The 26,557-nt window shown below is 43.9% G+C and overlaps 2 protein-coding genes across 2 annotated transcripts; both read right to left on the bottom strand.

Annotated features, from left to right (window-relative positions):
• Nucleotides 1-2,230: 2,230 nt before the first annotated feature.
• LOC143023464 (uncharacterized) lies at nt 2,231-4,127 on the bottom strand. Its single transcript, XM_076181986.1, has one exon. It carries the CDS (start codon nt 4,029-4,031, stop codon nt 2,466-2,468), a length of 1,566 nt encoding a protein of 521 aa, XP_076038101.1. The 5' UTR covers nt 4,032-4,127; the 3' UTR covers nt 2,231-2,465.
• Nucleotides 4,128-4,690: 563 nt separating this feature from the next.
• LOC143023381 (uncharacterized) lies at nt 4,691-8,305 on the bottom strand. The gene has a single exon (XM_076181904.1). The coding sequence runs from the start codon at nt 8,303-8,305 to the stop codon at nt 4,691-4,693; it is 3,615 nt and encodes a 1,204-aa protein (XP_076038019.1).
• Between the last annotated feature and the right edge of the window lie 18,252 nt (nt 8,306-26,557).

The following is a 26,557-nucleotide window of genomic DNA, read 5'->3' as shown; positions in this document are numbered from 1 at the left end:
GAAGGTTATAGGATTCTTCATGAGGGGCAGTGAAGTCAAGATTACGTTGTTGTTCTCTCATTCGGTATTGATATCCAGGAGAGCTGTTGTCTGGTTTAGATATATTAGCAAAATGATTTGCTAAGGCATTACTGACGTCTTTAGGGTCAAAGACCAAAGAGCCATCTAATTTTAAAACAGGTGGAGGGCTAATGGTGTATTTCCCCGATATTTTTCTCAAGTTTTTCCAAACGATCGATGCAGGTGTTCTATAGTTGAATGATGATACAAATTTAGCCCAAGACTGATGCTTTGCTTCTTTGATGGTACGTCAAAGTAATGCCCTGCTTTTACGATAAGCAACTAAATTCTCATCATTTCTATGGTGATGTAATCTAGTCAGAGCTCTTCGTGTTGCTCTATGTAGATTTCGTATGGTGTCAGACCACCATGGTACAGGGCGTCTCCTAAACTTTCCAGATGACTTTGGGATGGAATTAATGCCAGCAGTGTAGAGTGTGTCATTTAAGTACTCCAGTGCAGCTTCTACTGAAGAAAAACTATCAATACTGTTCTGGACAGTACTCAATTCTTCAAACTTGGTCCAGTCGGCTTTTTCAGTGCACCAGCGAGGAATGCCATCTGTAGGAGCACCTTCCTGTGTATACAATACAGTGGGATAGTGATCACTGCTTCGTAAGTCATCAAGGACTTTCCATTCAAAGTCCAAAGCACAATTTGAGCTGCAGATCGATAAATCTATACATGATGTAGAGCCAGTCTGAATGTGATAATGAGTAGGTTCGCCAGTATTTAAAACAGTAATGTCCTCCTGCTCCAAAATAGATGAAATTAGATTTCCTTTCTGATTTGAGGTAACATCACCCCATAATGGGTGATGAGCATTAAAGTCACCCATAATGACGAATGGCTGAGGTAACTGTTGAATAAGATTCAACAGACTATCTTTGGTTATATTAGTACTTGGTGATAGATAGAGGGAGCAGACTGTATATCTGTGATTCAAGCCGGCTTGTATCGCGACAGCTTGCAATCGAGATTGAAGAGGGATGGGAACATGAGGTATATCTTTACGGATATACAACATGCTTCCCCCATGGATACCAATATCTGGATCATATGTAGTACGGTATGCTTTGAAGTCTTTAGGGCATGGGGTGAATGAGTCTAACATTATTTCTTGTAAGGAAATAATATTAGGTTGCTGGTCATGGATTAGCAGTTTCAATTCCTCATACTTGGCTCTTAGTCCCTGACAATTCCATTGGAGCAGAGTGAATTTATCTATGGTTCAGGGAATGTCGGGAGGTGTTGTTACCCGACTTCTTGGTATTAGATTGTGGGATTGAATGGACATCTGCTTTAAATGGAAGTTTTGGTGGTTTAGATGATTGAATTTCAGGTTTAATTTTAGGAGGACCTTCTTTAGGTCTACTAGAGGTGGTAGAACTTCCCTGTGGCCCTATAGGTACAGGGGGAGGGACTACTTTCTCTATAGGTACAGAGGGATCTCCTGTTGATCCTTCTAGGTTGAGGGAAAGGTTTCCCACTCCCCTCTCAGGGGTGAGAAGAGGGCCACTATCTGGGCCCTTGGGTGATGGTGTAGGGCCTCCTATGGCCCCAATATGGGAAGAGTTGTTAGATGGCATTTTGGATACAGCTGTTGTTGAATCTCTATTCTTAATTTTGCCACTTGGGCAATCCAAAGAGTCTGAACTCCGTGTTCACTTATTGCGAGTTAGTTGGTCAACTGATCGGTTGGTGGATTGTTTGTACTTTATCTGGTGTGACTGATCGGTCTCCATTTTATCCATATTAGGTTGTGTTATAGTGGTGAGGTGGCCTGTAGGCTGATATTTGTTACCAAGGGCTTCTGAGTATGTCTTAGTATTAAGTTTTAATGGATCAATCACTTTTCTTCTTGCTTCAGAGTAGCTAATATGTTCTCTGACCTTTAAATTTAGGATTTGTTTTTCTAGTATATATTTTTCACAAGATCTAGAGGAAGTTGGGTGTTCTTCATGACAATTAAAACATTTCGATGTTTTTGTACATTCTCCATGTTCGCTTTCACTGCAATTGACACAAATCGGTGGTGTTCCTGCTAATTTCTTGCGACATGTGGTGAATGTATGACCAAACATTTGGCAGTGGTAACATCTTCTTGGTGAAGGTATATATGGCCTAACCTTCAGTTTATACCAAGCAGCAGATATTGATGATGGATTGATTGATTGATTAATTAGAGTGGGCAAAAGCCCGGCACAGGGTCGTTAGACCATTCGTGCCATGGGATAAAATAGATAACGAGGTTAAAATATTAGATTCTAAAAATTAAAACAACTACAACGTTATTGTCTGGCTAATTATTAAAATAATTACGAAATATATACGAAGCCTAGACATTAAGTAGCGAACTACAATAGAAGTAAGATTACCAATACATAGGTACGACTCAGTTAAGATTAAATATAATAGAATAAATTAACGTCTTTTAAAAATCCTACAAGGGGTTGTATCATGGGTGTAGCACCAAGCATCTTACGGAGGTCAGGAGGGAGGCCCCATTTCCGCCGCCAAGGCTCGTAGTATCTGCACTCGAGCAGGAAATGACGAACGGAAAAGGGAGAGCCACACCTCTCGCAAGAAGGGGGAATCCGGGGAAGAGAGAATAAAAATTCGTGGGTTATCTTTGTATGTCCAATACGTAAACGGTTTAAAAGTTTCGGATAGAAACGGTTGTGGTGGGAAAGAAGTGGCCAGCGATCTGCAGAACATTTTATGCTCCGTAGCTTTTGGTTCGTTCTAATATTGTCCCAGGTGGTGTTAAACTTTCTACGCACGCGGGAGGAGATGGTAGTGCGGATGTCGGAAAAGGGAGAGTCCCCGCGCGATGGTAAGGGACGGGCCACCGCAGATTTGGCCGCTCTGTCCGCCTTCTCATTGCCAATGATACCAACGTGTCCAGGGGACCAGCAGAATCGGACAGTTTTTTCCCTGGCTGCTGTTCTCGTTAGCCACTCTTGGATCTCAGATATCACGGGGTGGGACGGAATAAAATTAGTAAGTGCTAAAATTGATGATTGAGAGTCGCTATAAATGGTAAAATCATTAAAATCTGAATTAAGAATAAAGTGCTTCAAAGCGAGTAAAATTGCGTAAAGTTCAGCCGTAAAGACAGATGAGGTGAAGGGTAATTTTGCCGTGAAAGTTTGAGACGATGTTACGGCTGCGCAGCCCACTCCAGCGGGAGATTTTGATCCGTCAGTATAGACCGCGATGGAGTCGGCATGTGATTCTTTATGCTCCTCAAACGAGGCAGCAACGATGTAGGGCAGGTGTCCACTTTTTGATTGTTCCATGGGGCAGAACTCGGGAATGGGCTTGCACCAAGGTGGGGTATCAAAGTTTCTGGATTCGGACACCTTAAGGGGGCAGTCGCTTCCCTCCTCAAGTAGACGGAGCGCGCGTATGTGTGCTGGGACTGAAGCCGATCTTTTGGTGTTGTATGTATCCCTGAGTCTCACGTTATTAACCACGTCAAAAGATGGTATCTTTCTGAACGATTTGCACTTGAAGTAAAAGGAGAGTAAAAGTTGCTCCCTTCGGTTAGAGAGCGGCAAATCGCCAGAGAGGACGTAGAGGGATTCGACAGGAGAGGTACGGTAGGCACCAGTACACAGTCGCAAAGCCTGGTGGTGTACTGTATCGAGGGAGCGGAGGGACGTCGCACTTGCCGAGGAATAGATCTGGCACGCGTAATCCAGCCGTGATCTTATGAGGGCGTGGTATAATCTGAGGAGCGAAGGCTGGTCCGCTCCCCAGTCGCGTCCAGAAACCGTCTTTAAGATGTTGAGGGCGGAGAGGGAAGATTGTCTAAGATTGAGTATGTGGTTGTTCCAAGTAAGGTTTTGGTCAAAAATGACCCCAAGAAACTTAGTCGACTGCTCATAGGGTATTGGAATGCCTCCCAGAATAATATGTGGAGGGACTTTCTGGCGCGGTCGTTGTTGAGACTTGCAAAAGTGCATCGCCACCGTCTTCGATGAGGAGAATCGGCAGTCTCTGCGAGAGGCCCAGGAAGTAGCAGCATTTACACCGCTCTGAGTGCGTGTGATTGCTGTGAAAAGGTTTATGGAGGAGAAGTACAAAAGGAAGTCATCAGCGAAGAGTGAGCACTGGAGTGGAGTGTCTGCCTCAGCAACCGCCTGGACTATTCCATTGATGCTGACCAAGAACAAGGTGGGGCTGATGACGCTGCCTTGGGGGACACCTTGCTCCTGGGGTTTGGGCGACGAATATGCTCCACCGATCTTCACTTTCAGAGTCCTATCTGATATGAAAGCTCGAAGGAAGGAAAACATCCTACCCCTTACTCCCATCTCGAGGAGGTTCATCAAGATACCCCCTCTCCAAGTCGTGTCGTACGCCTTCTCCAGGTCGAAGAAGACGGCGATGGTATTCATGTTGCGCACTAGGGCGTCCTGCACGTGTGTCGAAAAACGGAGTAGAGGATCTAAGGTGGAGTGGTGTCGACGAAAGCCGAATTGGTAAGGGGTGAGGTGGTCTCTGCTCTCCAGGTAGTGGGTAAGTCGAAGGTTGACCATCCTCTCAAATATCTTGCATAATACACTCGTCAGGGCGATCGGCCGGTAACTAGAAGGGATCTGGTGATCCTTGCCTGGCTTGGCTATGGGGATGATCGTAGACAATCGCCAAGATAATGGTAAGAGACCAGAGTACCAAATCCTGTTATACAGTATATCGCTAGGAGGGTTATGAGAGTCTCCGAAGGAAGGTGTTTAATCATGTCCACACTAATCGTGTCGTCGCCTGGGCTAGTATTCGGCGTCTGGTCGATAGCATGCTTGAGTTCGCGGAGGGAGAAGGGCAGATTGTAAGTTTCAGTGTTGGTAGGAGCGTGGTTATCAGAATTCGTCACGTGATCCGATAGCTGGAGTTCTCGATGTAGGGCAGTAGAGCTGGAAATACGGAAGAAGTGTGTGGCGAGTTCCTCGGCCACCTCGCACGGGTCTGAGATAACGGTGTTATTTATAAGGAGGGACGGTTGAGGAGATGGTATGTACCTGCCGGAAAGCTTCTTCACTCGGTTCCAAACTGACGCCGAAGGCGTCGACGTTTTAATGGTCGATACGTAGTTCTGCCATGATATGCGCTTCGCCTCCTTCATATACTTTCGTTTGGTCGCAACCGCTTTCTGGTATACCATCTTATTGGTCTCCGTCGGAAGGCGACGGAAACGCCGGTAGCAGGAACGAGCGGTGTCACGAAGCTTCCGGCAGGTGTTGTCCCACCAGGGAACAGGTGGTCTACCAATCGGTGGGCGGCTAACCGGTATAGAACCGCCGGCGGCGTTAAGAATAATTGAGACGAATTGATTATAAGCTTGAATCGGGTCATCCATTCGCAAGTCACTTAGTTCGGAGCACAGCTCCCCAAAGAGTGGCCAATTTGCCGCTTTCAACTTCCACCTTTGGGGCTGGGAGATGGGGGGAGGAGAAACACGAGAGACTACTATCGGGTAGTGGTCGCTGCCGTGTAAATCCGCACACACCCTCCAGGAGAAGTCCACGAGGACCGCTGAAGTGCAGATTCCGAGGTCCAGGACAGAAGTAGTGTTGAGGAAGATGTTATGATAAGTCGGGTTTTCATCGTTAATGAGGGAGACCTCGTTCTCCTCTAAAAGTTTTTCAATGGCGCGGCCCTTCTCGTTACGGGAAGAGCTATGCCACAAAGGACTGTGTGCGTTCAGATCACCAAGAATGATAAATGGGGGTGGGAGTGCATCGACAAGTTCTTGGATGTCGGAAGCATTAACGCTAGAGCTTGGTGGCAGGTATAGGGAGCAGATTGTGTAGCTCTTGCTAAGGATGGCCCGTACAGCGGTCGCCTGGAGAGTTGTGCGCAAAGGGATGGTTGAATGTTGAACGCTTGCGTGGACGACTATTGCAGCACCGCCCCTGCTTGGAGAACCGGCTGCAGGAACGGTACCGTAGAACCTGTAGTTCATACCTAGATTATAGTGACTGGAGGGAAGCATAGTTTCTTGAAGACAGACAACTCCGGGGTTGTGTTCACGGAGGAGGTACTTCAATTCCTCCCCGTTCGCACGAAGACCTCGGATGTTCCATTGAAGGAGTGTCGTGGGTGGTGAGAATTTGAAGAGTTTATTAGAGTGCCGCCCCCCGATGGGGGACGGCTTAAGTTGGCCATCATGGGGTTTACGAGATTCGCGTCCCATAGGAGTTTTTTGAGCTAAGGTCTTGGCTCTCTGGTCTCTTTCTTTCGGTCTTTGTTCTGGTGATTTAGAAGATGGATCGAGATTAGGTGGCGGTTGTTTCCTCGACGGATCTGGCGTGGTTTTGATAGGGTGAGGTTGTGTAAGCTTTTTATTGGATTTGGGGGACACTGAGGGAGGAGGCTGAAGGGAGGTGTTGGAGGGCGCGGTCTTGGATGGGCGGTCGTTCGAGTCGCCGTCGGGCAGGGGTCGTTTCTGGGGAAGCTTCTTGCCGGAAAGGGCAGGGTGATGTTTAGGTAACTGCGGGAATGATGGAAGGTCCAAGAGCGAAGTTGTGGAGTTGCTTGGGCTCTTCATCATAACGTCTTCGGTGTCAGGAATCTCCCCATCCTGCACAGACGACGGGGTGGAAATGGATGTCATCTGGGGGAAGTCACTCATTGATGAAGAGTTTGCGCTAGATTGCGCCAATGGGGGCTGAGAGCACGATTGTCCCGAAGTGGGGGGCTTTTTTTCAAAGGATGGTGTGGGCGATCTATAGACCTTAGTTGAAGATTTTGATGACTTGCTAGGCTTAGAGTTGTTCTGGGGCAATTGTGACTTACTGGCTTCAGGGCGCTTCTTCGGTGATCTATCAGAAGACATTACGGGTCGAGAAGAAGGATTAACTGGATCCAGAGTGCCAAGATTGGGTGTATTTGTCAGATGTGGAGGGGGAGAATCAAGTATGAGATTACTGTCGGTGACGCGAGATATGACACGTTGGGAGGTCGACTGGCGTGAAGATTGAGAGGATTGTGCGGGGACGGTTGCGGCGGATGATGTGGTATCCGGATGTGATGATGAGGGAAGGAGCGACGGGTTAGCCTTTACTGAAGCCTTCGTTGCCGATGCGTAAGACGTGGGGCGCTGACCCCCCCGTAGGATGGCTGCCGCACCGCGAAAGCTGGTTCGGTTATTGTACGCAGTTTCCGAGACCAGTCTTTGCCAGGAGTGTTCCTCACACTCCCTCGAGAATGTGCGGTGAGTGCCCTTACAAGCAGCGCAGTTTGGCGCAAGATCGCAGCATTCACCCTCAGTGACGTGGGATGGTTTGGCGCAGTTGCGGCAGAGGGCAGGAGAACTACAGATCTTGGAGGAGTGACCGTACCGCAGGCAGCGGGTGCATGTCCTTGGCGATTGAACGTAGGACCTAACCGTACAGCGGTGGGGCCCAATCACGATCACGTCTGGGGGATATGAGTCGGAGAACTTTAATATTATCAGCGGTGTTGGGACAAACTTTTGTTCTTCTGGGCTATACTTGGATACTACGTGGGCATCCAAGACGTTCTGGGGGCACATGTTAAGAAGGGTAGTGGTTGGAAGGCTACTAAGGGAAGAGTTAAAAATCTTACCCTTTGAGCCATTATAGTCATCATATGGAGAAATCTTGATGATTCCGCTGCCATAAAAATCTCCGGACGTACCCTGGAGCATAAATCCCTGGTGGGGTTTTACCTTCACTAGGTAGGTGTTGCGACCAAAGCGCGTGAAGGTTTCTGGAGTGAGTGGAGGGTTGGCGATCATTTTGTTGATCATATTAAATATTAGGACATCGTTACTGCCCTCCTCGACAGTCACTAGGTTATACACGGGTGCTAAAGCATAGGGATGGGGACGTTCAGGGAGCTCGGGAGTAAGGTATGTATCATTAGGGACGAAGTCATCGTCTTGTTCTTCTATATTTGATATTTTTAGGATGGAACATTTCAAGGTCGAATCCGCGATTTCATTACCATTGAGGGCAACGCTGGCTGCAATGCATTCTGATGGAGCTAAGAAACGCACATAAAAGTTGTTATAATTTGACTTAACACGAAGAGAAATACGTTCGATAGTACCAAAAGGGGTAACTAGCTTCATGAGCTCGAAAAAGTTTAGGCGCCTTGGGGCATGTTCGATGCCAAGGAGTCTTTTATTCGGGGTAGACGACGCTGTCTTACCAGCTGCGTCAGCTGGAGCCGGATTTGGGGGGCCGGCCACCCCACAACAAGATTTTTTCATGATTGGCTGCCAGGGCCAGGTTGTAGTGAGGATAGGGAGGACGGCACCAGGCGGAGCCTCACGCCTGGGCTAGGACTTGGATCGTAATCCTACTGCACTGGCTTACCGTGCTGCAATGCAGGCGCCCTTCGAGGTGGCATGATACCCTGCCACCAACAAACCTATTGGCAGGGACGCATTACCGTAGGATGGGTGTAGCGCCGCTACTGAGAGGGGCGGTTGAAAGTTAGGTCGGAGGGAGGGGACAGCAAGCGGAAGAGAAGGAAAGAGTGGAAAAGGAAGTCTAAGAGGAAGCCCTGTGCGGGGAAACAAGAGCCCCGCCCGGGGATCGGCATTAGTCGCCTCTTACGACACGCAGCCGACGTGACGGGGGCTATATTCTATACTACACCCCCTAGCCCCAGGGGGTATATTGATGATGGAAGATTAAGTAGGTCAAATGTTAAGATTATTAGAGGTTGGTCTACAAGAGTGGCATTTTCTTTTCGTTTCATCCGGCGAACACTTGAAACGTGCTGGGATTTCAACTCTGTTAAGAGCTTTTCTTCAGAAAACCTCAGCAGTTCCTTGGAGTAGACAACTCCTCTACACTGGTTGAGTGTCTTGTGGGGGGTACAATCTGCCTCATGCCCAGCAACTTTTCCAATGTTCTGCAATTTTGAGCTCTCTTCTGGAGAGTTAACCTCTATCAGAAGTGATCCACTACTTTGGGGGATGATTTTGGGTTCCCTGCCAATACATTGGATAATTTCTCTATGGACATCAAAAATGTCTAAAGAGTCAATGGGGTTGTCATTGGGCATGGATAAAGTTAAAAATTTATTATAATGGGACTCAAAAATCCCAGGCAAAACTTCCAATTGTCCTCGTGGATTAGTTAGAGGGGGGAAAGACTTTTCTTTATTTCTATTTTTCCGCTGTGGTTTAGCGGAATAGGGTTCTAGTGTGATGAAAGACTGTGGACTTTCATCTCTAGAACCAGAAGAGGCCTTGCTCATATCCTTGGTCATGCATAGGTCGTCAGCGTTAGGAGAGTTTTCTCTTAAGGGTTTGTCTTGACCGCAGTGAGGGTGACCTTACTGGGGGCGGTTCCCCAGTCAGGTGGTTATGAGGCAAACTATGTTTGGGGCACCTTTTCTAGCCCCCTCCCCATGTGGGGTGAGCAGAGTGGATCCTGAGTAGGGCTGCTCAGTCATGTGGGTAGCTACCGAACCGTGCTGTTGCCTCGATCCCAATACGAGAGCGATTTATCTTGCCCACACCGCCTATGTGTAGTTTGTGACTAGAGGCTTCCAGAGATCACCTTCTCCTGCCCCCATCGTCACTAGCCATCGCCATAGGGCTTTCTTTTGCCACTACTGAGAGGGGCGGCTGAAAATTAGGTCGGAGGGATGGAACAGCAAGTGGAAGAGAAGAGAGGAGTGGAAAAGTAAGTTTAAGAGGAAGCCTTGTGCGGGGAAACAAGAGCCCCGCCCGGGGATCGGCATTAGTCGCCTCTTACGACACGCAGCCGACGTGGCGGGGGCTATATTCTATACTACACCCCCTAGCCCATACGAGGATGTACACGTAGATGCATACACTCAGATATACAAAAGCATACGGCGCGCACACACACACAAATTATAAACACACGTACAAAATATAAACACACATACACACACACATACCCATAACGTACACATGCACACACACACTCGACGGCGCAGTGGTAGCGTTTGCAACCGCTGTTACAGTGGTCAGAGTTCGAATCCCATTCAGGGGTGAAATAATTTCAGTATCGCTGCGCTGCAAGTCGTTACTCCAATTCTCGTGGGCGAAGAGTTTGTGTATTTACCTAGTTTTATTTTACGGGAAGGGGAGCTATGCTCGTGGTGTCCCATCTTCATATCTCATTTTATCTAAACTATTTTTAAATTCATGTATTGTTTTTGCACACACCACTTTCTCATCTAACTTGTTCCAACTGTCTATTACTCTGTGAGGAAAGCTGTTCTTTTTCACATCTCTTCTATAGCCGTCTTTTTTTATTTTCTTTCCGTGTCCTCTTGTACAGTATTTCTATCATCCCATTTTATCAGTAATTTCTATGCCTTTCATGATTCTGTAAATAGCTATCAAATCTCCTCTCTCTCTTCTTTGCTCTAGTGTCTGTAGTTCAAGTTTTGCTAGTCTCTCTTCATATGATAGTTTTGAGAGTGTTGGTGCCAGTTTTGTAATTGCTCTTTGTATTCTTTCAATTTTTTTTTTTTATACATTTTTTTGTACTTGGTGACCATATCGTTGCTGCATATTCCAATCTTGGTCTTATCAGGGTGATTAGAATTTCCTTCACCATTTCTTCATCCAGGTATGTAAATGCCACTTTAATTGTTCTTATTACATTATAAGTTTCTCCAAAAATCTTATTTATATGTTTTTCAGGTGACATATTATTCATAACAATGACTCCCAGGTACTTCTCATTTTCTACTTTTTTTATTCCTTCTTCTCCCAATTTATATGATCCTGTTATTCTGTGTTTGCTTTTTCCAAATTCCATTATACTACACTTTTTTGTATTGAACTCCATCTCCCACTTCCTACTCCATTCCTGTACTTTATTTAGATCACTCTGTAGTGATTCACAATCTTCTTCCGTGTTCACTCTTTTCAGTAGTTTTGCATCATCTGCAAAGAAGCTCATTTAGCTTTCAATTCCTACATCCATATCATTAATATATATAGCAAACATTACTGGGGCCAGAACTGTTCCTTGCGGAACACCGCTTATTACTTCATCCCATTTTGAGTGTTTGTCTCTTATCACTACTCTCATTTTTCTTTCTTGCAAAAAATCTTCCATCCAATTAAGCAGTTTCCCCTGTATTCCTCCTTCAGTTTCTAATTTATTAAGCAACTTCTTATGTGGTACTCTGTCAAAAGCTTTTTTTAGGTCTAGAAATGCACAATCAGCCCATCCATCTCTTTCTTGTATTATATCTATTAGCCTTCAATAGAAACACATTAAATTGGTGACACATGATCGTCCTTGTCTGAATCCAAATTGCCTTGGATTTAACACATTGTTTTTTCTAAATATTTTACCCATCTACTTTTGACAATTCTTTCACAAATTTTTGCTATTGTACTTGTTAGGGAGACTGGTCTATAGTTGTTAGGGTCTTCTTTATTTCCTCCTTTATATATAGGTACTATATTTGCTTTTTTCCAATCTTCTGGAACTTTTCCTTCTTTTAAGGAACTGTTTATTATGCTATGTATTTTGTCTGCCAGTTCATTCCTGCATTCTTTCAAAATCCAGTTTGCTATTTCATCTGGTCCATGCGATTTTCTGACATCAAGATTACTCAAGTGTTTCAATATTTCGTTCTTTGTTACTTCTATTTCTTTCATGGGAGGGACTTTCTCTTTCCATTCAATCTCTTCAGGTTGTATGTTCTCCCTTGTAAACACTGATTTAAAATGTTTGTTCATAATTTCCGCCATTTCAATTTCCTCTGTGTATTCAACTCCTTGTCTTAATTTCTCCAAGTCTTGTTTGTTTTTCAATTTGTTAACAAATCTGTAAAATAGTTTTGGTTGATCTTTACACTTTTCTATGACATCTTTTTCATATTTTCTCTTTTCCTCTCTGCATGCTTGTACATATTCATTTCTATAACAAGTATATATTTTCCATTTTTCAGGCCTTCTGTCTTTTTTCCATCTGGTCCAAGCTTTGTCTTTTAACTCCCTACAACTTCTATTGTACCAGCATTTTACATATTCTTTTTCTTGGTTTTGTCTTGGGACATACTTTTCCACTCCTTTTTTGTAAATTTTTGTCAAAATATTCCATTTCTCTTCCACTGTTGTTTCTTCTTTGTATATTTCTTCCCAGTTTTCTTTTTGAAAGAATTCTCTTATTTTATCAAAGTTTGTTTTTTCATACATCATTCTTCCTTTTCTATATTGTTCATTTCTTTTCATGTATTTTTCTTCATTTAGTTCCAGTTCAATCAATATGTGGTCACTTTTACTTATTGGTGTTTTATATTCAATCTTGTCCACTATTCTAGGTTCAGATGTAATTATTAGGTCTAGTCTCGATGGTTCTTCCTCATTTCTATACCTAGTGTTCTCCTGTATCCACTGTGTCATTGTATTGTCAGTAATCATCTCAAGTAGAGCGTTTCCCCATGAGCCGTCTCCACCCTTTACTGTCATTTCTTCCCAGCAGATTTCTTTGCAATTATAGTCGCCCATCATAACTATTCTTCCTCCATCTTCCATTATCTTATTTAATGTTATCTTTGTGTCCTCTAACATACTTTTATGTTCACTCTCTTCCCAGTAGGCTGTTTTCGGAGGCACATAATTTATCACAAACTTTCTGCTCTTCCTATCTCCGTCTTCCACTTCGATCATAATCATCTCTACTGTATTCTTTCCATATGTGACACACCTCACGTTTATATCCTTCTTAGGAACATAACTCCACCCCCTTGCTTTGTCTCTCTGTTTCTAATCCAATAATCACATGCATCATGTCCTACACTGTTGGGTGGTAGTGGACCTTTTTTGTTTCTACAATTCCCATTATGTCCGGTTCTTTTTCCTTCAAATAATCATTCAGCTCATTCAATCCTGTTATTAATCCACCTATATTTGTGTAAGACACTCTTAATTTTCTGCCACTTCCATTGTGTTCTGTTTCCCTTTTGTTTTTCTCTTGTGTGTCGAATTTCCTTAGTTTCATATTCAGTACTCTCCAATAGAATCTCTCTTTTTCTGACTCTGCTCTGTTCTCGTTTTTTTCCCTTAGCTTCAAGTCTTTTCTTTTTTTCTTTCTCTCTTTCTTCTTTATTCATTTCCCTTTTTATCCATACCTTTTTATATTGTTCACTTGTTGCTAGTTTCCCTGTTTTGGATAAGATATTCTCTGCCGTCGTTTGTGACCTGAATTTAATCTTAATTGGTCTGGTCTTATCTGTACTATACTTTCCGAGTCTGAACTTCTCTTCGATTTGTTTCATTATTTCTGGTTCATCTTCCTGAGCTAATTGTAGTAAACTGCTTACTTTTTCATTTTCCTCTTTGATTCTTGAGGTTCTATCTGGGTTATGTTTCTCTTCCATTCCTAATTTAATCATATATTTCTTTTTGTCTGCTAAGTCTCTTACTATATTCTCCTTCTGTCTCATCACTTTGATAACCGAGTCTTCAGTTTGTTCTTTCATTTGCTGTTTAATTATATCAGTAAATGCAACTTTACTATTTTCCTGTATCTTTCTCCACCCCTGTGCCTCTTTTGCTATTGTTTCTTTATTGTCTTTATTGTTCCTTAATTCTTTATTCTCCTCTTTTACTTCTCTTAAATGTCTTTTTAGTTCTTCTATTTCATCAGTTAAGTTTTTGTTCGCCTTCTCTAGTTCTTCCAATCTTTCAAAGTTTTCTGCAAGTTTTGACATTTTACCGAACCTAACCTCCCAATGTTCAGTCATTTGTTCAAGCCTTTCCTCCAGTTTTGCTAGTCGGGGGAGGTTGGTATCCGCCTCCCCTCTTTAAATCCTTGGAAATTGTTATCCTCACCTTCCATTGAATTGTTCTTATCTATGTTTCTAATCTTTACATTTTTGTTAGACATTTCGTCATCACTAAAATGGTTGGGACCTCTTTTGTTTACATGGCGTCTGCCTGCCTGGGCCTAGTCCTCCCCTTCTCCTTTTTCCTCACTTTCCCCTACACTACGAGCAATTTCCCCCCCACCCTGTAAATACGATAGGTACTTCCTTTGCTTCGGGATCCACGAAATTTCGCTTTTTCTTCAGAACGTCCTCTAAGCCGTCCGTTCATTGAAGTGTGTGTATTTACCTAGTTGTATTTACCTAGTTGTATTTTACGGGAAGGGGAGCTATGTTCGTGGGGTCCCGTCTTCATATCTCATTTTATCTAAACTATTTTTAAATTCATGTATTGTTTTTGCACACACCACTTTCTCATCTAACTTGTTCCAACTGTCTATTACTCTGTGAGGAAAGCTATTCTTTTTCAAATCTCTTCTATAGCTGTCTTTTTTTATTTTCTTTCCGTGTCCTCTTGTATTTCTGTCATCCCATTTTATCAGATTCTCTCTATCAGTAATTTCCATGCCTTTCATGATTCTGTAAATAGCTATCAAATCTCCTCTCTCTCTTCTTTGCTCTAGTGTCTGTAGTTCAAGTTTTTCTAGTCTCTCTTCATATGATAGTTTTGAGAGTGTTGGTGCCAATTTTGTAATTGCTCTTTGTATTCTTTCAAGTTTTTTTATACATTTTTTTGTACTTGGTGACCATATCGTTGCTGCATATTCCAATCTTGGTCTTATCAGGGTGATTAGGATTTTCTTCACCATTTCTTCATCCAGGTATGTAAATGCAACTTTGTGTGTGTGTATTTACCTAGTTGTATTTACCTAGTTGTATTTTACGGGAAGGGGAGCTATGCTCGTGGGGTCCCGTCTTCATATCTCATTTTATGTAAACTATTTTTAAATTCATGTATTGTTTTTGCACACACCACTTTCTCATCTAACTTGTTCCAACTGTCTATTACTCTGTGAGGAAAGCTATTCTTTTTCAAATCTCTTCTATAGCTGTCTTTTTTTATTTTCTTTCCGTGTCCTCTTGTATTTCTGTCATCCCATTTTATCAGATTCTCTCTATCAGTAATTTCCATGCCTTTCATGATTCTGTAAATAGCTATCAAATCTCCTCTCTCTCTTCTTTGCTCTAGTGTCTGTAGTTCAAGTTTTTCTAGTCTCTCTTCATATGATAGTTTTGAGAGTGTTGGTGCCAATTTTGTAATTGCTCTTTGTATTCTTTCAAGTTTTTTTATACATTTTTTTGTACTTGGTGACCATATCGTTGCTGCATATTCCAATCTTGGTCTTATCAGGGTGATTAGGATTTTCTTCACCATTTCTTCATCCAGGTATGTAAATGCAACTTTGATTGTGTGTGTGTGTGTGTGTGTGCGTGTAAGGTCGCAGCAGTACCCAGAGATCGGTCATATATGAGCTCTGAATTCTCTTCCGGGAGGGTAATATCTTTCGATTATGAGTCCAACACGTGATCTAAGACCATGGTGACTCACACACGAAAAGCATAAATATACACACATATCCATAACACACTCACTCATTTATCAAATCTAATAATTATCCTTATTCTATCCATCTTAAATAAGGTTCATTTTCAAACTGAATAAAGTCATCTGGCACTTCATCACGACAATGCATACATAAAGACTGAGCAGACGAGGGCGGCGAGAAGTAGGAGGTTCGAAATCCCAGGAGTCAGCGCGTGACGTCATTTACTGAAGGTTACGTGATGTGACGTCACTCAGGCTATGCGATCCTAATTCCCCAAAGTCTGGCAGAGGCCTGTGTCTTCCCACATCGCAGACCGAGGAGTGGAAAAAAAAAAAAAACCTAAGATGACGAAACGTCTGGTTCTGAGTAAAAATTATATTCTAGCCTTAAATTTTCATTGCCATCTCATCTCCATATTCTGTAAAACTTTACGTACACACACACACGTGTATATATATATAAATATATGAATGTATAAGTTGTGTACAGCTACACAGAAAACTATCGTTAGTAGGGGTGTCGAAACATTCGCTAATGAACATAACCTTATGATACCGAAGGGTTGGTATTTCTGGGGTTCGAATTGTTCGAATTCCTTCTGAATGAATATGAATCGAATAATAGTTCCGGAGTTCATATGGATTCACTATGACATGATAATCTTATTTCCGATGGAGACTTCAACTTGTCTCAAATAGTTTCGTTGTTTTGTGTCAAAATGATTAGCGTGATTTACTAACGATAGTTTTCTGTGCAGCTGTACACCAGAACTTAATCCATAAATCAAATCTGTGCAATTTATGATTTTTTTTGTCATTCTTTCTTATTTTGTTATGTTTATTTTATTTATTCCTATCTAATCTATTTTCAAAAGGTTATTTTATTATGAGGCAGCCACGGTATATATATCAAAGACGTAAAAACGAGAGCTATGTTTGAATAGGCGTAATACTCGTATACTACGAATCAAGGTCAGATAGTTTTCACAACTATAGCAGTCAGTATACCACACATTAAAAAAGTAATAAATCACTTGAAGGCAGTTTGAATAATCCACACGAAATAAAACTAAAAAAATAATAACTCATGGAAGAATACATACATACATATACCAAGGCTTTTTCCCCCTTCCAAGGGAGGTAGCCAAAAAGGGAAAGGCATAAAAACACTCCCACCCATTTCATCCCCAAATACACTCCACACCCCTCCCACCCTTCCTCTCATCTGAGCACCTCCTGGATGACGGGTCATCCCTGCACCCCGCCCACCGCCCTGGGTCAGAAGCAGTGTCGCAAGACACAGTACATCCACAGCAAGGCCGCTTCATTTAATCGGCGACCCCCCCTCTCCGTCCCCCTTTGCATATAAGGAGAGGACGGGGAGAAATCCCTTCGGGCTGCGTCAAAATTTACTCACACATACTACCCCACCCCCCCGCCCATTCCTCCTCATGCAGTCACAACATCATCCATATACAACCATTCTCCACTCACCTCTGTCTTCCGTCCTCCCCCTTCCTTCCTCAACAGACATTCCCCTCTTCCCCAAAGCCCCCCTTCACCCCATCCATCCACCTCATCCTAGGACGTCCCCTCATGTTCACTCCCTCCACATCTGCCTTCCATACCTCTTTTACTAGTCTTTCTTCACTCATTCTTTCCATGTGTCCAAACCATCCTAATATTCTTTCATCAACCCTCTCTCCCAAATCGTTTTTCACCCCTGTTCTCCTCCTCACCTCCTCATTTCTCACTCTATCTAGCCTAGTAACCCCCGCCATACTTCTCAGACACCTCATCTCAAACACATTCAAACTCCTTCTCTCTTCTTCTCTTATGTTCCACGTTTGTGCCCCATACAGTGCTGTTGGCACAATCACTCCTTCATACAGTCTCCTCTTCGCATCCATTCCCAAATGTCTATTTCTCATTACACTCTTTAAACCACCAAGGCATTTACTCGCTTCTCTCAATCTACATTCTACCTCCACCTTCACTCCACCTTTTCCTGCTACACTTGCACCCAAGTATCTAAAACTATCCACTTCCTCCAGTCGCTCTCCCTTAATGTTCACTTCCAGTCTACTGCCACTTTCACCCCTTGTACATCTCATCACCTTACTTTTACCCACATTTATCTTCAGCTTTCTTCTATCACATACTCTCCCAAACTCTGCCACCAGCTTCCTCAATCCCTCCTCTGACCCTGCCACAAGCGCAGTGTCGTCCGCAAACAACAGCTGGCTCACCTCCCACTTTTCTCCATTTTCTTTAACCATCTCCAATCCCTGACTCACTACCCTAGCATTCACCTCTCGCACCACCCCATCCATGTATAAGTTGAACAGCCAGGGCGACATAACGCATCCTTGACGAAGTCCCACCTTTACTTCAAACCACTCACTCTCTCCATTTCCAATCCTAACACATGCTCTACTACTCACATAAAAACTCTTGACAGCTCCCAAAAGCTTTCCTCCTATCCCATAAATCTGCATAACCTCCCACAGTGCCTTTCTGTCTACCCTATCATAAGCCTTTTCCAGATCCATAAAAGCCAAAAAAACATCCTTCCCTTTTCCTATAGCTTTCTCACATATCTGTCTTACCACAAAGATCTGATCTACACAACCTCTACCCGTCCTAAAACCACACTGTTCCTCACCAATTACTCCTTCTGTTCCTCTCCTAATCCTCTCAATTAAGATTCTCCCATAAGCCTTCCCTACTACACTCAACAGGCTAATCCCTCTGAAATTACTACATTCACACTTGTCCCCTTTTCCCTTGTAAAGAGGAACTATACAGGCACTACTCCAGTCCTCCGGTACTCTACCCTCTCTCCAGCAAACATTAAATAATCTCGCCAACCAGTCCACCATCACTGAACCTCCCTTTTTCAGACATTCTGCATGACATCCATCCATGGAAGAATGAAAAAATTAATTTGTATTAATTTTTTTCTAAATAACACTACTATTCTTAAAAGTTTTAGTGCCCTCGTACCATTTACCACTCACTAAATTACCCAACCAAACGCATGTACAGCCATCCATGTTCCTCTCAAAATTAATTTGATATGTAAAACAACAAACATACATTTATTACCATTTCCACTTTAACCATATTGCACAAAGAGCATTACATTCATCCTTCCAACTTTGCTGATTGTAACATTTAATCTCCATCACATATGAAATGGAATGTATGTATATTGGTGAATGCAAATTCGCAACACACACAAAAAGTAATTTTCGAGCTAGTTTATCGCAGCTTCCCACTAAAAAAAGAAATGCTTTCCTTCCTTTCTTTCATTTACTATATTTGGTAATTGTTACAAAATTGCATGAAAGAAGTATAATTTGTTATAATTTTTCTACATTTTTAAACTATTGTTTGTTTGTTTTTTCATTTCTTTTTACATGTTTTCCACAATGACATAGAACATAATGAACGAATAAAACAAAAACAAATAAACAAATATTCAATTAAATTGATAAACAAGGAAATAAATAAAAAATAGGTATATAAACAAATTTATAAGTAAATGTAGTCGGCATCTTCTCAAATTTATTTCTATACGTTTAGTGATTATGATGAAAAGTTTGATAAATCAGGTTATGAAAGTGGACATATATGATGATAATATGTCTATATACTAAAGAGCTTTTTTCCCCCTTATAAGGGAGATAGCCAAGCGTACCTACTCCCGCCCATTCCACTCTCATCCACCACCCTTTCCCCCCTCTCATCATAGATAATTAATTAATAAGTCGCCTTATTGATAGCCATTCCAGTGAGAAACACAGCGATATCGTTGTACGTGGGTTTTTGTGTTGGCTATTGCGACAACCCTCTTTTCTATTTTTAACTTATCTTTGGTAAAAGAGATTAGAAGCTTCAATGTAGTAATGTACTAACGAATCAACCATCCAAAATTAGTCACCTCTTCTATTCTTAACCCATTTTTGGTAGAAGAGAGAAGCTTCAGTATATTAATAAGCTAACTAATCAATCAACCAATCAAGCAGTCAAAATTATTCGCAATTAATCACTCCATGAATGAATCAATACATTAAATCACCAACGCATAACCAAGTGAATAAACAAACTTATGAACAACAAGATACATGTATAAAATAATAATGATAACAAAGGGAAAAATAATAAACAAATTACCTGCATCTTCATTTATCTTGCGTCGGTGCTCCAGCGAAGAATACCTAGAAGTGTAAATAGTGTTTTGGCCTAAACACACAAATAATGGTCACAATATGTTAACCGATAAGAGTGAAAATATATATATATATATATATAAGTTTATGAGACGTTCCTTGTATTTACAGCACCCAACATGCTAAAATGGAACGCAACCTAACATAACCTAACCTAATCTAACACAAGCTAATACCCAGGCTAAGGGGCTCAATATAAGTAATTCATAATGTGGCTGGTGGGTGATGGATGGTTGGTGATGAATGGTGGGCGGTTATGGGTGGTGGATGGTGGTGGGCAGTTATGGGTGGTGGGTGGTGGTGGATGGTGGTGGGCGGTGATGGGTGGTGGTGGGTAGTTTCGGTGAATGGTGGCGGTGGGTGTGAGCAGATGGCGTCTTGTGATGGTGAATGATAGTGGGTGGTGGTGAGTGGTGGTGCGAATTGGTGGGTTGTGCGAGTGGTGAATGATGGTTGGAAGTAGTGGTGGGTGGTGGGGGTGCAGTGTGGTGAGGAGATGGGGGACAAAGTGGTGGGTTGTGTGGGTGGTGAATGATGGTGGTGGGTGGTGATGGTGCATAGTGGTGGGTTGTGTGGTAGATGAATAATGGTGGTGGTGGTGTGGTTGTGGGTGGTGGTGAATGATGGTGGTGGGTGATGGTGAGTGGTTGTGAGTGATGGTGGGTGGTGGTTGTGAGTGATGGTGGGTGGTGGTTGTGAGTGATGGTGGGTGGTGGTTGTGAGTGATGGTGGGTGGTGGTTGTGAGTGATGGTGGGTGGTGGTGGTTGGAGGTGGGGTTGGATAGGTGGTGGTGGTGTTGCTGGCTGTTTTGGGTGGCGGTGGTAACGGGTGGTGACAGGCAATGTTGGTGTGTTCTGGAGACAGCTGGTGGTAATGATTGGTGGTGGTTAGTGTTGTTAGTTGAATGCAGTTGGTGGTAGGGGTGGGTGGTAGCAATGAATGGTGGCGGCAGTTAATGGTGGATCTTAGTGGTGAATGGTTATGGTGGGTGTTGGTCATGTGTGCTACTGATGGGTGGTGATGGATTGTGATAGTGTATGGTGGCGGGTGGTGGTGGTGTATAGGGGTGTGCGGTGGTGTTACAAGGTGGTTGAGGTGATTGTTGTCGGTATGTGGTGTAGGATGGTGTTGGGTGGTGGAGGTGGGTATTGGTGATGGGTGGTAGTGGAGGGTGGTGGTAGTGGTGGATAGTGGTTGACGGTAATCATGGGTAGTGGTGGGAAGTGGGTTATGGTATTTATGGGTGTTTGTAGGGGTTAATGGATGGTTTGGAGATGGTGGATGGTGGTGAGTGGGTGGTTGTGGAGGGATGGTGGATGGTAGCGAGTGGGTGGTTGCGGGTGGATGGTATTAGGTGGTGGGTGATGGTGCATAGGGGTAGGTTGTAGTAGTGAGGTGTGGTGGGTGGTGTTGGTGGTGGGTTGTGGGTGGTTCTGGTTGATGGTGGTGGGTTGTGGGTGGTTCTGGTTGATGGTGGTGGGTTGTGGGTGGTTCTGGTTGATAGTGGTAGGTTATAGTTGGTCATGGTGGATGGCGGTCGGTCGTGGGTGGTCATGGTGGGTGGTAGTAGATAGTGGGTGGTGAGGGTAGTGGGTGGTTGTGGTGGATGGTGGTGGGTGGCTGTGGTGGATGGTGGTGGGTGGTTGTGATGGATGGTGGTGGGTGTTTGTGATGGGTTATAATAGATGACGGGTGGTGGAGGGTTGTGGTGATAGGTGTTAAAAGGTTGTAATGAGTGGTGGTAGGTGGTTGTGGTGGTGGGTGGTTGTGGTGAGTGGTGGGTTGTGGTGGGTTATTGTGGTGGGTGGTGAGTGGTTGTGGTTGTGTTTGTGGTGGTTGTCGTGGATAGTTGTGGTGGTTGTCGTGGGTAGTTGTGGTGGTGATTGTGGTGGTTGGTTGTCGTGGGTGGTGCTGGGACGTGGATGGTTAGATGTGGGAGGTATCGGATAATGGGTGGTGATAGGTAGTGGTTGGAGGGGGTGGAGGTGGTGGTGGTGCGTGGTGGTAGGTGGTGGTGGGTAGTGGTGGTGGGTGGTGGATGGTGATGTTTGGTGGGTGGCTGTGATAGGTTGTTCTGGTGGGTGGTTGTGGTAGTTTTTTTCTGGTGGGTAGTTGTGGTAGGTTGTTCTGGTGGGCGGTGGTGGGTGGTTGTGGTAGGTAGTTGTGGTGGATGGTTAAGGTGGTTGGTGTGGGTTGTCGCGGTGGACAAAGGGTAGAGGGTAGTGGTGGGTTGTGATGGACAGAAGGTGGTGGTGGGTTGTGGCGGGTGTTGGTGTGTGGTTATGGTGGGTGGTTGTGGTGTGTGGTGGGTTGTGGTGTGTGGTGGGTTGTGGTGTGTGGTGGGTTGTGGTGGTGGGTGGTAGGTGGTGATTGGTGGGTGGTAGGTGGTGATTGGTGGGTGGTAGGTGGTGATTGGTGGGTGGTAGGTGGTGACTGTTGGGTAGTAGGTGGTGATTGGTGGGTGGTAGGTAGTGACTGTTGGGTAGTAGGTGGTGATTGGAGGGTGGTAGGTGGTGATTGGTGGGTGGTAGGTGGTGATTGGAGGGTGGTAGGTGGTGATTGGTGGTGTGTGGTGGATGATGGGTAATTGTAGTGGGTAGTGGTGAGTGGTTGTAGTGGATGGTGGTGGGTGTTCTGTTGGGTAGTTGTGGGTGGTGGTGCATGGTGGGTGGTAAGTCGTTATGGGTTGTGGTGTGTGGTAGGTGGTGGTTGGTGTTTGTGGTGGGTGATTGTGGGTGTTTGTGCGTGGTTGTGGCGGGTGGCGGTTGGTGTTTCTGGTGGATGGTTGGTGTTTGGGGTGGGTGATTGTGGTGGTTGGTGTGGGTGATTGTAGGTGGTTGTGGCGAGTGGTGTTGGGTTGTGGTGGGTAATTTTGGTAGGTGGTTTCGGTGAGTGGTGATGGGTAGGTGGTTGTAGTGGTGTAACCCTACAGCCAAGGGGGTTTATCTTCTTTCCCTGCGTCACCCTAAAGTGTAGCATTATTGGGCTACAATGGGTGGTTGTGGTGGGTGGTGGCGATTGTGTTTGTGGTGGGTGGTGGCGATTAGTGTTTGTGGGTTCCTATTGAAGCATCTCACTTCAAACCCCTTGACTTCCCCGATGCTCAACAGGAATTAATTTCCTTATGCAATGCCTTTCGCCATGTCATTGCCTTGCCAGGTGAATCCCTAGGTTCTACAGACCTCATTCACCACCACATTCCCCTTCGTGATGGCTCTAAACCTTGCTATATTCCGGCTTATAGACTCCCGCACAGTAAGCGCAAGATTGTGGACTAGCTCATTGCAGACATGCTTGCCCAAGATATCATTGAACCTTCTATTTCCGATTGGAACTTTCCCCTATTTGTTGTTCCCAAACCAGATGGTACATTTCGACCTGTTGTTGATTTTAGAGAGCTTAACAAAATCACTGTCCCCGAAAGAACGCCCATTCCCGTTCTCCAGGAAATCCTACATTCTGTTGGTCAGAATAATACTGTCTTTTCAACTTTAGACCTAATGTCAGGATATTTTCAAATTCCTCTTGCTCCGGAAAGCAAACCTCTAACAGCCTTCTCTACCCCTTCTGGTCATTTCCAATTCAAACGTTTGGCTATGGGTCTCACCTCTGCTCCTTCTGTCTTCACACGACTTGTGCATACCGTACTTCATGGCTTAATTGGTGAAAATGTCTTCATGTATTTGGATGACATCATAATATCTCCCAAATCTGTACATGACCACATTAACACACTTCAAGTCTTTTCTCGTCTTGCAGATGCCAACCTTAAACTTAAACTCAGCAAATGCTCCTTTCTTAAGAAAGAAATTCGTTTTCTTGGACACGTACTAACTTCTGATGGCATTCTTACGGTTCCTGATAAAGTCAAAGCTGTTGCCGACTTCCCTCGTCCAACGGACCTTGAGCACCTTCGCTCCTTCCTTGGTCTTTCTGGTTATTACCGTAGGTACATCCGCAATTATTCAAAAATTGCAGCCCCTCTTACTTCACTACTAAAGAAAGATGTACCTTTCCACTGGTCGTCTGCCCAGGAACAAGCCTTTGCAGACTTAAAGAATGCCCTTACCACTGCTCCTGTCTTAGCCTTTCCTAACTATGACTTACCCTTTATTCTCTACACCGATGCCTCATTTCAAGGTCTTGGTGCTGTCCTCATGCAAGAACAAGACACACACCTTCGCCCTTTTGCCTTTACCAGCAGACTCCTTAACAAAGCTGAACGGAACTATTCTGTCACAGAAATTGAAGCTCTTGCTGTAATATATGCACTTAGACATTTTAAGGAAATCATTCTAGGCTATCCTGTCACAGTCCATACAGACCACCAGGCACTTCTTCAACTTTTCAGAGGCAAGAACTTGTCCGGGAAACTTGCTCGCTGGTTCTTGACTATCCAAGAATTCAGTCCCACCTTCTCATTTGTGCGTGGATCAGCAAACCATGTTGCAGACGCACTTTCTAGAAATGTTGCTGCTATCAATACCCTCCCTCAGCCAGTCACTCTTACTCATGCGCGTATACAAGCAGCTCAAAGATCCGATCCAATGTGGAAACGTGTGATATTCTCTCTCGAGTCAGGAGATACATCTGATCTTACAGACTTACCTACCTCCTTGGAACACTTCAGACTTGTCAATGACGTTCTTTATCATGAAACCACACTTTCCAACAAGCATGAACCAAACAGACTTGTACAACAACTCGTAGTGCCTTCTGACTTAGTTCCTGAAGTTCTGTTCCTTTTACATGATTCTCCACTTGCTGCACATCCAGGAAAAGACAAATGCGTAACACAGGCCAGACTTCAGTACTTTTGGCTTACAATGAGAAAGGATATCCATAACCACATTGACGCCTGTCATTCATGTGCTAGCCATAAAGGTCATATTCAAAGTAAAGTTCCAATATTGACATACCCAGTCCCTAGCAAACCCTTTGATATGGTTGCAATTGACCTTCTTAAATTACCACTCACTTCTAGTGGAAACCAGTACCTGTTCGTGTGTATGGATCATTTTTCCAGATTTTGCATACTTGCACCTATCCCAGACAAGACTGCGACAACAATTGCAAAGACATTCATTGACAAAGTTATTTGCCCCTTCACTACTCCCAAAGTTCTTCTTTCTGACAATGGCACGGAATTCAACAATGAGATTCTTTCCAATATTTGCAAGTCCTTTCAAATCACAAAATGTAATATTGTTGCATACCACCCCAGTTCAAATGGCCTTGTTGAACGGCAAAACAGAAAGATTCTCAATGTTTTCCGACACCTCGCTTCTGATCTCCATCGCTCCTGGGATCACCATGTCCCTATGATTCAGTCTTACCTTAACAGTGCCATCAACAGGTCCATATCAGAGTCGCCTCACTTTGTCATTTTTGGTTCCGACAAGCGACTCCCACATGACCTCCTTGCTTCAGAAATAGTCCCATTTACAACCTTGATGATTTTGTAAAGATTTCACTTTCAAATTTCAGCTCTCTCTTCAAGAGAATTACTCAGTCTCTTTCTCTCGCTAAAGACGAGATGGCCCGTCTTCACAATAAAAATGCTAGAGAATCTACCATTGCAATAGGTGACACTGTATATGCCCAGAACCATTCTCCATCTTCCAAGCTTTCACCAAAATTCCTTGGTCCTTTCCGTGTCCTCGCACTAGAACCTACAAAGTCAAACTAAAACACTTGCATTCAGACACAGAATCCATCATGCACCCTTAAGCTTTTCTCTCGAGGTGTAGACTGTGACAATGACACTCCGACTCCCACAGAACCCCTTCCTCCCTCCCCTCCCATTTCAACATCCCCTGTCTCCCACCCATATAATCTTCACAACCGTCATACTTCTTGAACTTTCAATCCCTATAGCTGCCAAAAATGTTCTCCACTACCTTCCTTTATTAAATTAATGTTCCATGTATGTTCTCCATGTATATATATATATATAATGTTCATATGCCAGCATGTACTAATTGCATTTATATCTTCATTTCCGTTACTTTGTAAGTCGCTGGGGCCAGCTCCTTTCACGTGGCCAAGCGTTTATTGTATGCATGTATTGGTTAGAAATTAGACTACATGTAGAATTAGATTAATGCGTAGTTTCTGTGTATGTGTGTGCGTGTGTGCGTGCTTCAGCGTGAGTTCCAGAGTTTCTAGAAGTCATTGTACTTGTTAATTAATTGTCAAATAAATTGTAATGCGAAAGTTGAGTGAATGGGATATAGATCATCTTTACTGTCAAATTAAGTTGTTGTGTAACTGAAAGTGTATGAATGTAAAATTTCTGTGTGCAAGTGATTAATTGAAATAATTAGATAAATAAAAGTTAGCAACTGTTTTGGATAGGATCCCGAGTGCTTGTCACGCACGACGCCAGACTTTGGTGTGAGCTCGTTCTGTACGCATCAGTGCATTTCCGTGACTGTGTGAAGAGTGGAAAGACGAAGTGTACCTTACTCGTACAATAATATTAACTTTAAGAACACGAAGTGTTTCTCTACACCTTTATTGTACCAAAAACAATATGAGTGATTGTGGGTGGTTGTGGTGGGTTGTGGTGGATGGTTATGATAGGTGGGTGGGGTGGGCGGTTATGATAGGTGGATGGGGTGGGTGAGTGGTGGGTGGTGGATGGGGTGGGTGAGTGGTGGGTGGTGGATGGGGTGGGTGAGTGGTGGGTGGTGGATGGGGTGGGTGAGTGGTAGGTGGTGGATGGGGTGAGTGAGTGGTGGGTGGTAAGTGGGTGGTGTGTATGCGTGGGTTATGGGTGATGGTGGGTGCTAGTGGATGGTGAATGGTGGTGGGTGATGGGTGATGGTGGGTCATTGTGGTATAAGGTTGTGGTGGATGGTGGTGAATGGTTGTGGTAGGTGGTGGTTGTGAGTGGTTGTG

Source organism: Oratosquilla oratoria, unplaced genomic scaffold (assembly GCF_046742065.1).
Source record: "Oratosquilla oratoria isolate Oo_2021 unplaced genomic scaffold, ASM4674206v1 SCAFFOLD47, whole genome shotgun sequence".
NCBI classification, from domain to species: Eukaryota; Metazoa; Arthropoda; class Malacostraca; order Stomatopoda; family Squillidae; genus Oratosquilla; species Oratosquilla oratoria.
This window is presented reverse-complemented; position numbering and strand designations above follow the sequence as displayed.